Source organism: Acanthopagrus latus, chromosome 20 (assembly GCF_904848185.1).
Source record: "Acanthopagrus latus isolate v.2019 chromosome 20, fAcaLat1.1, whole genome shotgun sequence".
NCBI classification, from domain to species: Eukaryota; Metazoa; Chordata; class Actinopteri; order Spariformes; family Sparidae; genus Acanthopagrus; species Acanthopagrus latus.
Window position 1 is genome coordinate 16,143,618 of NC_051058.1, and position 17,102 is coordinate 16,160,719.

General features: G+C 43.4%; 1 protein-coding gene and 1 long non-coding RNA gene across 2 annotated transcripts in view; one reads left to right on the forward strand and one right to left on the reverse strand.

Moving 5' to 3' along the window:
* The first annotated feature begins 213 nt into the window (after positions 1 to 213).
* On the forward strand, positions 214 to 2,138 carry LOC119009261. The gene is made up of 2 exons (XR_005071673.1): positions 214 to 346; positions 545 to 2,138. It is a non-coding gene; the product is annotated as an uncharacterized LOC119009261 (long non-coding RNA).
* A 926-nt stretch (positions 2,139 to 3,064) lies between these two features.
* The window catches only part of cpxm2 (carboxypeptidase X (M14 family), member 2), a 32,002-nt gene continuing 17,964 nt past the window's right edge, over positions 3,065 to 17,102 (reverse strand). The window contains exons 6-14 of the mRNA XM_037080332.1: positions 15,696 to 15,846; positions 14,988 to 15,076; positions 11,692 to 11,815; positions 11,301 to 11,497; positions 9,496 to 9,675; positions 8,016 to 8,313; positions 7,543 to 7,682; positions 6,799 to 6,898; positions 3,065 to 4,060 (exon numbers count right to left, since the gene is read on the reverse strand). Of these exons, the coding sequence (XP_036936227.1) occupies positions 3,804 to 4,060; positions 6,799 to 6,898; positions 7,543 to 7,682; positions 8,016 to 8,313; positions 9,496 to 9,675; positions 11,301 to 11,497; positions 11,692 to 11,815; positions 14,988 to 15,076; positions 15,696 to 15,846 (1,536 nt within the window). The 3' untranslated portion in view covers positions 3,065 to 3,803. The remainder of the gene's footprint in view (positions 4,061 to 6,798; positions 6,899 to 7,542; positions 7,683 to 8,015; positions 8,314 to 9,495; positions 9,676 to 11,300; positions 11,498 to 11,691; positions 11,816 to 14,987; positions 15,077 to 15,695; positions 15,847 to 17,102) is intronic.

Genomic DNA, 17,102 nt, shown 5'->3' on the forward strand with positions numbered 1-17,102 from the left:
CATCACTTCTCTCTAACTAGATATCATCTGCTTAACCTCCTGTGTGGCGGCACCGTCACACGCAAACCCAATCCAGTCTTCCATCTGTGTGCGACGACGCCACCCACAGCGTGTAGTCCTGTGTGCTCTGTGTCTGCAGGTGGGTGGAGTCGGTTTCCTTCGTTAACCAAACGGGTAACGTCTGTGCCGGGCTGCTGCAGTTTGAAAGGTATACTGGCTCGCTGGGAAGTCACCTCTTGACTTTCCAGCAGCCTCCCACACAGACACCGCCAAAGTTTTTGCTCATCTGTACTCCTTATGGTTTGCATTTGGTGCTAGTGAAGTCTCTTTCATTCTAATTCTGCATGTAAGCTCCCTTTTTTGTAGCTTAAGCCAGGAGATAACAGTGGATAGATCGTGTTTTTTCATCATTAATGAGGATTTGTTGTTTTCAGATTTACAAAGCAAGCAAATATTGATCTTGAGACATTCATATCGCAACAACCGCTGCATAGATTTTCAATGAAAGTTTTGATTAAATTGACTAAATCGGCAAACTTTTCAGCCGCCATCCCGCTCTTTGCCGATCTGCCTGTCGTCTTTGATGTCCATCGAGCCAGCAGAGAGTTTAATCCGTCTCCGAGGCTCCGGAGCAGCAGAGGGTTAAGAGCCGGTTTACCAACGCCGCATGGCGACCCGCTCCCGTGATATCCAGGCCGCCGCTCTTGCACTTCAAAGGCTGGAGCGACTTCTGAAGAAGCGCTGGCCTTTCAACTGCTGGCAAGGTCAGCCTGCGCCTGTGTCTTCCCACACATCTGCACAGTATCACAGCTGCAGGCCACAGCGGCCACAGTGCACACCCTGCACACTGTACAGCACCACTCCCCCGACCACACCTCGCCCTCCTCACTCACAGGGACAGCCTGCAGTCCATCTGGGAGTAGTTTGGACCTCGATTTGTCTTACAAGTCCTAATTCTTAATGAGCGCCACCACTGATTAATGGTGACAACTGCCATTTTGGCCCAAAAGGAGCAAGTGGTTGTGCTAACAAACATTCGATTAAGATGCAAAGCAGTCGCTGTATACCCGTCGGACAGATAAGAGACCTGGATAGCTGTGTGTTAGCGACATAAGCTAGCAGCTCTAGGGATGGATTGCCATGACATTTTGTACAGACATTCATGGTGCCAGTGCACAAATCCTAACGACTTCACTGATCCCCCCCCGACTTCGTCTCTTGCGTCAGCAGCAGATTGACATTTGAGGCCTTGTATGAAATGTTTCAGCGGCGACTGGACGGATTGGCATGAAAACTAGTGTGTTCCCCACAGGATGAACTCTGATAACTACAAAGATCCCCCTGACTTTGTCTTAACTTTGTCTGATGACAAGTGTAAACCCACCGTGACGTCACAGAGTGGCTTGTAGACGTTTGGAGGCTCAAGTGTGGCATTATGTCAGTGCTCGTCTTGGTTTCTGCCACCAGAGGTGACCATATTTGGTTGAGAGAGGGGAGATGGGGAGGATATGCTGGAGTCACTTCGGATTCTGCTGATTGGAGCGGTTTACCGACGCGAGGAGAGCTCGGAGATTATCATTAACTTTAGGAATTAAACTTGTGGATTTTGCTTGGTTTGAACATTGTTTAAAACATCTGGTATGATGCAAATACACAAAGCAAAAACATGTCTATCAACAGTCTAGTTGATTTTAAGCAATTAAATACAGAATCCTTCATATTTCTTTAAAAACATACAACAGTTTTTCATTTTGTCTTGTCTACACGGGACTTAATATCTTAAAATTAGGATGTAAGGCACACAAATGCTCAAGCACTGTGGCGGTCTTTAACCTGAGAACATTCCTCTCTATTTGGTTAAATGCAAAGCCAACTTGGCACGTAAGACTTCCCTTGAATGCACCACCAAGAGCCCTGTGATCTGTAAGAAATAAAGATTTATTTTACTTTCTGTCGAAGCAAGTTGCTTCTATAATCCCTGTACGTAACACCCCACCATCTGCATAACTTACTAATACATTCCATCAGCTGCACATTCAAACATCAGACTATGGTATGGAGCCACTGATGGCGCGTTAATATTAACAAGCTCTGATATGTCTCCTACTCTCCAGTGTACTGAGATGATGACAGGTGGGTGAGCCTTCGTTCAATAACCTTTGGAGGAGGAGATAAGAGGTTGAGGTCTTCCTCTAATTGCATGTTGGCCAGAGAGGAGGAAAGCTGCTGGTGTTGTCAGGAGAAGGCAGCGATCTGTGAAAAAAAAAAAGCCCCGGCAGAGCGCTGATAATTACAGCCTTTCCTCCCCGGCACTCCCGAAGATTTGATCTCACAAGTGCAGAAATCGAATGAGATGATGCTTAAAATTAACCACAGTGATTACAACCAAGTTGTGGGAATGAGATGGAGTTTATTTCCCATTAGGGATGTTCAATCAAGGAAGGAGTGAGTGAGTGGATTCGGAGTTGATTTTAATCGTACAAATAAACAGCAGCATCTCAGTAAATCACTTTCTACTTTTATACGCTTTTAATATGCTACAGACAAATTCTGGTGACTAGAAGTCGTGTTTAATGTGAAGATTAATTACAGCCTATATCTATATGTTTATATATGTTTCTTTTGTAATTCAATTTACTTTCTTTTACTTTTGTACTTTTTGGTCATGATTATTTTACGATTCTTTATATCAGTCTTACTAGTTTGGCCTCTGAAATGCTTTGGCTGGTAATTTTCTCAGAAAGAAACATCATAATCTTTTATTTTATTTTTATGGAATAATTTCCCGGTAATGCTTCATTTTATGGGTTGATGATTTTCTTTCACAACAATAGCCAAAACCATTTCCTCCCATACTTTGAACTTTTGTGTAGACAAACAATAACAATTATAACCTCTTTTGATTACGCTCCTTTGCAAGCTGATAAGCTGCTGTGCTGTGCAGTTGAAAAGTCAGGAAAAACGGCTAGTGAATTTAGGGTATACAAGCTAACAAGTTCTAACAACTGATTGGTTGACTTCAATTGGCAGTATTTAGGTAATTAGTTTCCTCAGTTTATTTCAAGTAAAGTGACTTTGTCAGATTTCACAGTGAACATGAATTAAACCCACACAATTTCGATTTGTGCAAACAGTCTTTATTTAATAAATTGCCAAAAAGTGTATAAAAAAACAGTCAGTGACGCACAAAAGGTCGACTGAATCTAAAAGGACCAAAACTTGTACAGGTGCGGGTAATGAAGCTTTTGTAATGGTTTACATAACTGTGTTACATAAGTTAATAAGTATGTACATAAAGACAGTCTCACAGTGGTTAACATTAATTGCCTCGTCTGTAACTTATATATTCAATTTTCTTTTATTTAAAAAAATAACTTCTAACGTGATTATATTCGTTATCTGCGATGATGTCACAAGGAATGATGGGGTGGATTATAAATTGCAAAAAAAGAGGGGTCACACACACAAACTCTGACAGAATGAAATATTTAAAAGTTTTACGCTGGATATCGAGAAAAGAGTTGAGATGACAGCGGTGAACACAGAGAGAGCTTATGCCTGGGGGATGAAACAAAACCAAAAAAAACAACACAAAAACGAAACAAAAAAAAAAACAAATAAAGCATCCCATTTAAATTAATCCACATTTTTCCATCTTCAAACACTAATTCGGCTGACAGCACTCTGGAGGAATCTGACACGGGTCCAAACCCCGGGCTTGGAGTTCACCCCAGTCTGATCAGAGCAGATGTTTGTTTTTTGTTTTTTTGTTAATTCTTCCTCGCTCCCTCCTCGTACAGTCATTATGTTCCCAGACGTCTCGCTCTGGACCTGCGAGCTTGGAGCTGCCTGATGGGCAATCTGATGGGCTGCTTGTTGAATTTTTCCATTATCTCCTTGATGCGCGACAGGTTAGTGCGGCCGATGACGAAGTCGCACCTGGTGGCGCCCATCTCGTAGCCCACCTCGCACTTCTTGCTGGCGAAGCTGTAGCCCTCGGCCCTGGCCGTCACCCTGTACTCCCCGGGGTTCAGCAGGCGCCAGTAATCGCCATCAGCAGCTGGAAACACACACAAAACAAACATTTTTGTGTTGAGGTGTTGCTTGCTTACCTGTGAAAATTTGTGACTAATTGCAACAGTGATTTCTTTCATTTGGTCCAGCACCATGTGAGACTGCCGGCTGGCTACAAGCTCGTTTCCCCCTCCTTCGCTTCTCTCTCTCTCTCTCTCTCTCTCTCTCTCTCTCAATATTATTAAATCCAACATGTGACTTGTTTATTACGACCAAGTCAGAGTTAGTGATTGTTGGAACAGTGCAAAGACAAATGAAGATGGTTTTCATGAGTTTTATTTGTTTTTTTTCTGTAAATAGAGTCTTGCGGCTTTGGCAAGAGTGATAGCGGCTGTTTCTGGTTAAACTAAAAGGATAGAAAGGTCTATCTCCGTAGGCATCCTTTCCATTATTCTGCCAGATGTTCATACAGATGTCTTTTTCGATACTTGTCGATCAGTAGTTTAATTTCACTGATGACCAATCAGCCCCTGGACAGTAATAAAGGCACTCTTCCAGTAAAATCTGAAACATAAGGAAAGTAGCTTCACATAAGCTAATTCTACAGTATTAAGTTTCAAATGTGGCTTATGTATCTAACCAGTTCCTTCTACCATAGAGAATAATAACTAAGCATGACATTTGCAATAAATTTGTCTATTTCAGTTTGGTGGCCATCATGGCAAGTAAACTGGCTAACATCATACAACTTTTTTTTCACGAGCTGAGCAGTAGTCTCTGGCTGCATTTTTTATTCTAGGATGGCGAACTCCAGTCATGAAAGTTTGAGTCAATAATGAGTTGACTGGATGAACAACTGGACTTGACTTCGCCATCCTGAGGGAAAATAATCCTCTCCATATGAATAGTAAACAAATTGGATCCTTTAAATCTGTTTGTAGACAAATAGATCTATACTGACCTACTAAGCAATCAAAACGTTTCTCACAGGTGAGACATTTTACTATGGATGTCTTATTCTGAAGGGTTTTACCAATAAGAGACAACGTAAGCATTACATGTAAAGATTAACTCCACATTAAGGTCTGTTTACAAGTCCATCAGGAGTACTACTGCATATGTGGAAAAAGGTACTATAAAGCCTTTTGTGGCTCCAGAGGAAGCTACATGTAATCTGGCAAACTGCCTCCACTGATGTCACTCAATGAAGTTGCATTGTGGGTAATGTAGGCAGCAGGTTTTGAGAAAAAGGAAGAAAATTCTGAAGAATAAAAAAGGTGATATCTGGTCCAACAATACAAAAGTAGTGCGATACCAGACCAATGGATTGCTTCTGAAAACCTGGCGCCTACATTACCTACAATGCAACATGGCCATCGATCGCATGCAGCTTCATCTAGAGCCACAAAAGGCTTTATACAACTTTTTTCACATATGCAGCTGTGCACTCCAAGACCTGTAAAATTGGTGGATTTACCCTTTTAAGCTAAATGACAACAATCCTAATCGTCACAGATTACTTGTGCAACAGCAGCAATATGCAAATCCTGTCCTAGAAAGCTGAATACAAACGGCCCACTAAGCAGTGGCAAAAGCCTTCATCTATAAAGCCCCCAAAGTAAAAGTTGGAGAGTTCTTTGTGTTCTACTTTCGAGAAGCGAGGTGTTCTGTATCCCTATTCAGAGTCTTAAAAATAGCTCTGCTTTGTCATGAAGGATTTTCTTGGTGTCTCCCTGATGAGCGCTGCCTTTACAGTATGCGACCCGAGAACACGAGGGCCCTTGTGTTGTATTTTCAGCCTTTGACTCCCTGACAAAACAAAACAAAACAAAAAAACACACAAAAAATGTTGCTTCCTTCCTTCCACTCCTCTACACACACCGACCTGACACGCTTGAGCAACCGCCGAGACAAACGAAACGCGATGGCAGGTCTGCCTCTGCTGCCGATCTATAGTCGATCCCGAAACCTGTGCTCCACATTCAGATCGGCGGGAGGGAATCTAATGGCTTCCTGAAACGCCTCGATATAAAATGCTAATTGAGCTAATGAATTCTCGGTCCAGGCTGTCTTCCCTGCATGCCTTCTCAGTGACCATGGTTGATTCATCCTGATAGAAGAACTACTCCTTTTGCAAATACCTCTTTTCCAATTCAGCTCCAAAGCAAAATGCAAAGCAGCTGAAAGAGGTACAATTTTCAAAAATAAATACCCCCAAAATCCTTCCTGACTGCAACTGAGAGTAGCAAGGATCCTAGGAGGAAGCGGTGACTTATGCTTAGTTCCAGGAATAATAATGGCTAATGTCCTTTTGGACATTCGATTTCACGCTCTAAGTACAAAACTACTTTGGCTTTTGAAGGCTGCATTTTTTAGGCATCAGCAGAGATTGCCTCCGGGGCGCACAATCAATAGTCAGATCCAGAGGAGACACTGGCTATGACTGTGAATCGAGGCAGACTCCGACCTGCGGCGGTGCTGGAATACATCAGCTCCTTTTTGTTTTCTGCTCCTTAGTCAGTCTCACAACTTACTGTAAGGGTGATTCATGCCTTGTCTGAGATGGGGGGGGGGGGCACAGGGACTCTGCTGCTTTGATAGCAAAATCAGAGCTTACTCACATAAGATTTCAGAGACGAGGGGGAAAAAAAAGAATATCCATACGCTGCAAAATAGCCAGACGCTGAATAAATGTTAGAAGTGAGTGTGTTTGTTTCGCACTGGCTGCTTGCTCATAAGAACCGTTAATACATGTAATGTCCAGGTGAGATGCTGGTATTGTACCTGTGCGGATGTCGTGGCCGATGCCCTCTACGGAGATGATCGCATTCGCTATCCCGCGGCCCTGCAGGTCCCTCACCACGCCTTTGATCCCACGATGCACCTGCGCATACAAAAAAGAAAGCATGACCCAGTGCCATCATGTGTGAATCCTGCCCCAAGTTTACCCCCCGTCAACATCTGCTTCGTAATTCAACACATTGTTAAATGCATGATGTGATGATGTGATGTGTTATTTACAAGCTTCAGTTTAACAGCACTCATCTTCAATTTTTAAATACAAGCTGAAGTCCACATCATGTGCTGTGTGATCAGTAGTTTAAAGTGATAGTTCAGCTCGCTAGCTTCCTACACTGTTCCTCCTGTGGCTTCTCCAAACTGGGGACATGCGGACCACCATCTACTGAAGGTAACAGACTGACTAAGTTCATCACACCAACCCACTTCAGAAAATTGAACTATTCCTTTAATGAAACTTTCAAGCCTGGAATCCATTTTTGCAATCAAATTTTTGGTGAACACACTCACACATACTGACATCGTCCAGTAAAAAGATTTGATCAGATTTCATGGCACCTTGAAGCAAATACTTCAGTGGGAGGCGTAAACAGAACAAATATGGACCACCGTGTTCCTGAAATATCTCCAACATATGAAAAAGAGTGTGTTTCTCATGTGGCTCGCTTGTGTGCGACCGGGTTTCCTTGTGTGCATGTGTGAGTTGCGGGGGCTGCTTTGCCTCTGTACCTGCTCCATGAAGACGAGAAGAGACTCGCGATTGTTCTCCCACTCCTCCGGCAGCTCGCTCTCATGAGGGAATTTGTCACAGCCCACGTACATCGACAACTCAAAGCAGTTGGTGTGCAAGTAGCTGAAATCATTCATACCTGCCAGGAAAGAGAAACACGTCTGAGCGCCTGCATCAACTTCGGTCAGCGTTTCTGCCAACTTATTGTTTTGTGGCGTTGGTTTAATAGTGAAATCACACTCTATTTTGTTTTCTCTTTATTTGTCTGCCTTTGATTTCTTACATGATGCTCAGGGTTAAGGCCTAGAAGGCTTTGAAACAGGCAAACAGGGTTTCGGTGCTGAATATGCAGATACGCTCACGGGTGCTAAACAAAGCTACAGCTCAAGGGCTCAGAGCTGAAGCAGAGAAATGCTGCATAACACTGTGTCAGGATCAGTTAGAAAACACCCCGGTAGCTATGGACACTGACTGCCGGCGGCGGTGTGCCAGGAGGCTCCGTTGATGGTGCCGTCCTCCTTGGCGAACGCCTCTGTGTGGCAGACCCTTTGGCTGGCATCAGTCATCAGGCGGTGGGTGGAGGCGTAGGAGAAGGCCAGCCAGCGGAAGACGTGGTCATCCGGGGTGGGGGTCGGCTCCCTGCTCACCCCTTGGGTGCGGGTTTTGTCGTACGGGAAGGTCACCACCAGCTCCCCACCCTGGAGGTTGCCGCCTAGCACAAAGGGCATCTTCTCCATCCACGCTATCAGAGCCCGGGTCTCCACGGCAACCTGCAGCGGGGACACAGGAGGGGCGAGGATAATGCAATTTGAGCAATCATCTCAGCACTGTGTGGTTTGCTAAATTAACTCCCTCATGCTGAAAACAATTTTGCCGCGATGTGCTCTCAAGAGGGAGCAATGAAGCTATGAAAAAAAACCGCACACTCTCCCATGCTGGAAACTATTCCCGCTAATATTTATTCAGAAAAGTGAACACGTTCTCATCGAGAGGCTGCTAGCATCCTGCCGCTTGTATTTGCACGTTATAATGAGGATGCTGATAAATGTGCCCCCCGCTGCCGCCCAGGCTCATATAACTGAACCAGCCTCTCTGATCTCTAAGCACCGGTTGGTCCGGTCATCGAGGCGAGCGGGGACAGTTTTCACAGCTCCCTGAGCACAGATGGGGATCCCGGCTCCGCAGCTGCAGCAGCTATTCTGGAGGCTCTGTGTGACTCACTCGTGGTTCTCGGTAACGTCATAACACTCGTGAGGATGAGCTTTAAATAGACTGCCGGGTGTATTTTAGCTCACAGCCTCTGTCGTCACAAGCAGCAAGCGCAACCGCTTCTCCCAAAATAGACGCCGCTGTCAGGCCCACGTGGCTGCTATAGCCTTTTCAAGAATAGGATGGTTTTCACTGCGGGGTGGGGGGCTCGTTTGTTACACTGGAGGAGGTGCAAAAACAAAGGAGATGGAGTCATAAATGTCACCCATAAGTGACGTCACGGGAAACTGAATGGCAATCACATGAAAGATCAAATGTCATTTTATATTGGAATCAGTAAAAACTAACTTTTACGTGAACTAAAGCACAAAATCCCAAGATTATGATGAAATGCAAGACTTTCAGTGTGTCAACATTTGCAGCCCAGAGATTTCGAGCAGATTTTCAGATGAGCCCACATGAGAAGATTGCATACATTTACGTGCAAGGGATGTTACACATGATATGACTAGGAATTACAAGAGTCCAGTGAAGGACTCGAGTTGTTTGAGGGCCGGGGGAAAAAAATAAAAGGGGCACCTCATGCATTTATATTGGAGAGTGGGCACTTCACCATGTTTTGACCACTGGAAGGGCACCCTAGGGGGCACTGTATCATGTTTCATCTACAAGAGGAAACTTTCACTGCATTGTTTTTTCAGACATGGAGGCACCGGATGGGGGACTGAGGTAATCAGACTCACTGAGGCATTTTTGGAAAGGTACCACTCCGGGATGGGTACATGGTGGTTGAACATTTTGCGGGGGATCCACTTCTTGGCCTCGGCTTCCCACAGTATGGAGTTAAGATCGGGGAAGTTATGGTGGATGTCTATTCCGTCATTGCTCCACCGACCCAGAGACCAGCCGCTGAGCTCTGAACCCTGGGAAAAAAAGAAATTGGAAGTTACTAACAGTTCTGTAATTGCAGGTGGTCTGTAAAGAAAGATTCTGATGGCTTGATGGGATGTGTGACAATGCCTTGCTCCTTTAAGAGAACCAGCAATCGTAACAGGTCAAGGAAAGGTGCAAAGTGGACAGTGATGTCATCATACAACACCACTGACCTCACAGTTATCACCCAGCAGTCCATGCACAAAGCTGGTCAATAAAGGAGGTCATTGCTGGCAGCCAAAAAGAAATTGAAGCATTAATTCATTTTTAATCAGTAGAGAAAGAAGAAACTCCAAAACAAACACAGAGAGAGACAGCCTGAATATGTTTTTTGGCTAATCAAGTTGTTATGGCTAACTTTTAGAAAAACACTGCTCACGTACACACTCATCAGACTCGGAAGATCCAAGTTCTTAGCAGGTCAGAGCCAGCCGCCACCTACCTTGAGTCTTTTCCATTTGGTGTTGGTGAGGTAGTGTCCATTCTGAGATTGGCTGGCAATGATTTTATATACATAACCTTAAACCTCCCATATTTCTGGAAGTGGGTGTCCATGTCTTATATGTCTGTAAAGCAGGGCTGGGTGCTGTATAAATCCTATAAAATCTGAATCCATGGAGAATTGCCTATATTCAGATTCTGTGCAAAAAACAAGCCTTTAGGACATTTTGCAATGTTGTGATGTCACTGTGCCTGCTCAGGCCTGTGAAGGCTGACCAATCAGAGCAGACTGGGCTAAAACAGGGTGTTAAGACATATGGTGAATAGAGGCGCTTCAGCAGGTGGCAGTATGAGAAAAATACAGGGTATTTTGAACATTAAAGCATAAAAACCTTTTCTAATAGACACCAAAAACAAAAGTCTGTGCCTGAAAATTTCTTTTATATGGGACCTTTAAAGTCTATGTGCAGCTAGACCACCAAAACAATGAGCCAAAAGAGGCTAAAAGCTGTGAAAGTGTGAAGAGTTGCAGCATAAGGTGCATCATTATTCATGATTACCCAAACATTATAGCCTAATGAAGCTTCAATCTTTGCACCAGCCACGATAGTAATGTGATGATTTGAGCTGCCCATTCAAGACTGTGTTGAATGGCTTAATCTCCTTTAAGTGTGCGTGTACATGCAAAACCAGTACGAGCTGACATGGAAATGAGTCATTAGGCGTACGATTAGCTCAAACGGAGAGTTACAGTACAAACACTGCGCTCACACATCAGGTCACCAAATAACATGATGTCACAGAGCGTACAGAAGCCCAACAACTGTCAGACCTGCTGTCATGACTTCCCTCACTTGTCTATTTTTGTTACACTAATCTCGCGCCTTTAATCTAGCAGGCCTGCTTCTGATTACGGACCACACCCGACAACATGTGCTTCAGTGATATCCCACAGCTGTCCAGGCCACCTTCATTTTTCACTCACACTTTTTACACTCATACGTTCATTGTATGTATTTGCGACAGATCTTTCAAGCCAATTTTCTGGCATGCACCTGCAGCATATGTGCCTTTTATCACACGAAGACCTGCTGAGCAGATACGGCGCTGTTTCTTTTCGCCAGAGGGCCGGCAAGTGGTGATGAGGTCACTAATGGCCGTCTCGCAGACCTACCACTTCAAAGGCTTTCTCGTACCCATCGGGGTTGACAGATGGCAGGAGATGGATTCTGGTCTCTTCCACCAGGTGACGTATCCGCCGGTTGCCAGACAGATACTCCTGACACATGAACTGCATCAGCAGGAGGAGCAGCTCTCGTCCCAGCACCTCGTTACCATGGGCACCCGCCGTGTAACGAAACTCCGGTTCACCTGGTCAATTGGTTCGTACGAGGGGGGAGATGAGGGGAGAAGATAGAGGGAGGGTTTAAAAATTGCAATCGCTGTGACTGTGCGGCCGTTCTGAGAAAAGCACTCCGAGGAACACAGTGTGATGCCTCTGCTGCAGTTATTATCATCGTGCATTACGCTGAACAATGGCGCTCTGTTGCATTAAATATACTCACCAGCTTCGTGCTCTCCCGGGTTGTCGGAAATTTCAATGGCATACAGCTTGAGGCCACTGTGGCTCTTCCCTATGTTATAGATCCGGGTGATGTTGGGGCACATTTCGTTGACCACCTTCATAAGCTGTGGAAAGTAAATAAGATGTCAGCTCTCATATTTATTGATCTAATTTGACCAATATAATAACTGAGGTTAACATGTTTTGTCAGGATAATCTTTCGAAGTATATGATTATTACTTTAATGGAATATATTTGACCTCAATACATTTTCGACAGTTTCTATTTAATTTACACAACTGACAATGATTTTATACACAAAAATGATGATCGCCTCACAGAATACCATAATGGTTACAGATTAAACCACCTAATCATGCACACGCTGATTAAAACAGTCTCAGCTTGAGCTTCACTTGCTCTGTTCCATGGCTTTCTACACTGGTCACAATAAGGACATGAAGATTTAATGGTGCTCAGAATAACATAACGTTTGATCATTACATTGCGTATCAAACAAGCGGACCCCATCTTCTGAAAGCTCGAGGACAACCAAGTGAGTTGAGATATGTTTGTTCCTGCTGTATCAAATATACAATAAATGAGTAAAACAAATTAGCCGCCCCTGAATCAGCTAGAAGGTAGAAATGCAGGTTTGTCAAAAATGTACTGATTCAGTACTTTCACGGTGTGAAATGGTCACAAGTGCTGCAAATCTATTTCTTCAGTTTCTAACTATGACCAATGTGCTCCAGTGAACCATTCAAACATTTTTGCTTATTCCACCACAGATTTTCTGTATTTTATGAGTTTGAAGTGTAAAGGACTAACATGGAAAAACAGTGATAACAGATGTCTTTGCATGTGATAACTGCAGAGCTCCCGAGGGGCCCGACTGGAAGTTTTTTTTTTGTGCGTGTGTGTTATATCGTTTTGTTTTCGTGCTCCACGGAGAGAGTCTGAGCTGCATTATGATATGGCATTATACATTTTGCTGGCTGGGTACTTGTGGGCTCAAAATAGTACAAAAAATTTCATCCTCATGTTATTAGAAATTTTGAAAACAATATCACCAGTGCTGTGTCACAGTCCTTATTTAATAACTCTCCAGCCAGTGAGGGAGAGGAGGAGGAGGTGTGAAAAGCAGTCAGGGTAATTATGAAGACAGGCTTGCAGAGGAGCTGATTAAAATAGCACAACTATCATTTACACATACAGGCCGAAGAGTGGAAGAGGAAGTGCAGCAGGAAGAAGACTAACAAGCTGTCAAGCAAAGCACCTGCATTGATGCCATTAACCAGTCGGGAGAGATGAGGTTTTAATTAAGTCTCCGACGCATCTCGACTATGCAAGAAAATCATTAAACAAACATCTGGCTTTTTGTTCATACGATGGAGGATTGCAAATTGGCCGCGGAATTCTTGGTCACGATTTAATAAAGCACTGCGTTCCCTTGATAAATATACCTGGACTGTATTGGAATAGATCCGCGCAGATCCCGCCTCCATCCGACTTTCTGCGAAACACGAAGTTACCCCACCTCAACAAAATTATTCTCTCAATAAATTCTTTAAGTCTAATGTTACAGAGGCGGACTCAAATTTAGAAAATGCACACGCAAACAAAATGCTTTTTGAAGATCTTTGTCTTCAGGGCATCTGCTATTGGACTGGAGCTAGTTGACATCTTACACTTCGTAATCGTAGGTTAATTGATGTTACTGAGTAAATGCCATGGGTGCCGTCTGTGCCTGCATATCATAGAAAAGGAAAAGAGTTTTCATGATGGTGGTTTTACAGGTTTTATGGCAGAAAGAAACCGCCTGACTATAAAACATCCACTTTTAGAACAGAGTTTGGTCTAACAGTCCAATTTATTTTGTTGGATTTAAGTAAAAAAAAAAAGCAATATGTTCAAACAGCTTCATCTGGTACACCACTGTCACCTCCGTAAGTTATAATGAGATCTGCACCATGACATGCTACCTGTGGAGTATTTATTTACTCTTAAAGAAACCGAGTGGAACCGACTGTGGAATGTTTCCTCTTTAAGGTTTTGGTACTGAAAGCAACAATATGTAGAAATTTCATGAGATGTGGCGCCCCCCACAGTTTCTGAGTGCAAACTTGTGTCATGAATACAAATCCCAGGTATGTAACAATTTGCAGGTGCCAACTGCAAGCAAAAGTCATTACGTCATAACAATGTTATGCTGAAAACTAGTTTCTTGAAGTAAACATGTATGTAATGTTGTGATCCTGAAGTCACATAGCGCAGTAACAAGTGATGGGGAGCCGAGTGGCTGAGACAGAGACACCATTCATCTTATTACAACGTTTCACCATCAGCATGATTTTGAAGCTGCAATTTTGAGGTTAAAAAAAGTTACATAATGTTGCTTTAAAGAAACCAAATGCAACCGATTGTGGAAAGCAGAAAAAATTCCCACCCATGGTGACTTTGTAATGTCCACTGCCCTACATTCGGTTGTTTTGAAAGAAAAGCGGAGTCCTTTAAGCAATGTAAGAAATATCTCATGGGGCATGTACTTTTTTTCTGAGAAGCCTCAAAGGACTGTTTTCCCTTTGAGGTTCTGGCATGGCACTATTTAAACTTCTGTGGAGGGGGGGCACATTGTACCAGGTACTCGCACGGAGAAAGGAAATGTCAAGAGTGAAAAAGCTTTAGAAGCTGAGTCTCAAAAATAGTCATTTCTTCTTTTGTGAAGGGCCCATTGAGGCTGGACACCCTGCATGACACACATTAGCCTGAAAGCCACGGATAGAAAGGCCATTTTATTATGGTTTTATGGATGTTTCGAGGTCTTTTTTATAATGCGCCATACGTTCGGAGCATCAATTGCACTAAGTGTCATTGTGGGGTAGTAACAGCAGCTGAGGACACCTGTGGTCGACTGTTTGGCACACAGGAGCCGCTACATGACAGAAGATTATGATTCACAGCACTTGTACCTTCACAAGTACTCAGTCACAGTGCAAGTAGTGACAAGTACAGCTGTCCTCCTCCTCAGTACAAACAGGCTACTGTTCATGACAACTATATGAATAAGTAATGACACAACCCAGGAGATGCTTAATGCATTTTCATGTGCCTGGCAGCGCTTGGTTCATTTGTTACCGTTGCACACTTTGTTCTTTGCAAAGGACACGATGTGTAGGGTACTGGCTCGCAGTCGCACAAGACGTCTTAGTTCTCCACGCTCTGGTGTCTTTGCTGAGGGAGAAACAAGAGCTGTGGAGCTGTAAGTTGTTTTTTTGTCAGTTCCTGGTGACTCACCTGCCTCATCTCTTTGTAGCTGTGGTGTCTGAAGTCCAGGTTGTCCGTTGTTATGACTTCATTGCGTCTGTGGTAATAATTATTCGGATCTGTTGGGAATACAAGGAAATAGTTACTGATATTCTAGAATTAGAGGCGGTGGAGTGGTTAACTTTAGTGATATCAAAAGAAAGGAATGACCAGCTGATGTCAGGTCTGTCGAGACTTAAATATGCTGCACACCTGCTCTCTTTCCTCGAGTTCAGTTTCAGTGCTGCCAAATGACAAAGAAACCTGTTTTCTCTGGAATCTAACCTTACAGAAAGTTTTGGTACTTTGTGCAAGAGTTTTGAGATGTATCTGTCTTTGAGGTCTATGCTGCCACCCCCTACACAAATGAGATACAATTCAATTTGTTGTGCTCCAGTCAGCAAATACACATTAAAAACTCAACAGCAACCTGTCCTGCCACACACAACTGCAGACAATCTCACTACGTGGATTTTCCGCTAGGACTCTTTTTTTTTTTCTTTTTCTGTGGGAAATATTCCAGTGAAAATTGTCAGTACTTAAAACCTAGACTGTCAACATGACTGGATACCAAAAGAGGAGAGTGAACTCTTTCTATCAGACCATCAAAAACAGACAATTTGTCATGCCCCTCTGCACATATTTCTACCCCTGGCAGGATTTCTTCATGTGTCTGCTTTGTCCATACAAACCAGTCACCTGACATAGGACAGCCAAGGATCTCCACTCTCATGCAGATGTTGCCGCTGTTGAACCACGAGCGAGGGTTGACCCGAATGTAGCGGCCGATCACCGGCACTGGGAAGATGTTCCGGACTGGGATCTCCTTTTCTCTGTTGGCACTGAAGATCTACTGAGGCAAACACATTCAACTAGATGGTGAATAAAGAACAGGATTCAATTATAAACTGAATCTGTGTTGATTTTTTTTGCTCATTTATTCATTAGTGTGTCTCTGATAAATAATGCCCTTTGATCAACAGCTGTACAGTAAATGTGCCAAAAGTGGCCTAAAATGCTCATAGTCATCCAATGTCCCTGACTGTTAAAAGGCACCATAAAAATCTCATAAAATGACTAAATCGCCTCTCTTAAAGGGCAGAACATGCAGTACATGCTGAAGAAGCTTTTAGAATAAGAAAAACAACCCAGTCACCAGTCGGTAGTGTTCCTTTGTACGTTGCCAGTGTACGTTGTACTCAAGTTGCTTTTCCTAAGCTGTGGCGTTGAACTAAGGCCAAAACATTGTTTTGCAAAACATCAGGATGTCACAATGATGCTGACCTTTGACTTTTGGCTATAAAATGTCATCACATCATCATTTTATCTGATGACACATTGGTGCAAAATGTTAAGGTCATCATTATCACATTAACTGTTGAGATATGGGCGACACAGTGACCTTGACCTTTGACCTTTCGAGTATAAAATTCAGTCCAAATGGACTCTGGAAATTCCTTCAATGTGTCCTTGAGATATCAAGTTCACAAGAATGGACGGACGGCGGTGCTGACCTATAAAAATGCTTTCATGAGCACAGTGAGGGCTGGAAGTTCTCTCGACATCTTGCCACAAACACAGCTTGAAATGTTCTGACTGTCGTTAAAACTACCCAGTTCTGTCGGCTGAAATGAGAAGCGAACGGTGGTCTCGAACAGTGGTGTCTATCTTTGCTGACTCAAACAGTGCCGTCTTATTAGGTAGCTTTCCCTGAGGAGGAACGTTAGCTTGTGTACATGTCATCTGAACATCACATGATATGTATTATAGGAATGTTAAGATTCTATGTATGAAATGTACAAATTGAATGTATCGGTACTTTGCAGATACCTATAACGACATCATTATCAATCATCATTATTCCGGATGGTCGGCTAATGCATTTGATTCCATGGCTCGGGCCACACCACCCTCCACACCGGCACACATTCACACACACACACCTGTAGAATATCATTAAACCTCGATACTGCTGGGAATTTATTGTAAATTCTAACACCCACGGTCAAACCTCTTCCCTGCACCTTTTGGCATTTTGAAAGACAAACAGTGCAGTTTGGCATTTGGCTTAAAAAAAGAAAAAAAAAAAAAAAGGTGGGCGAGTGG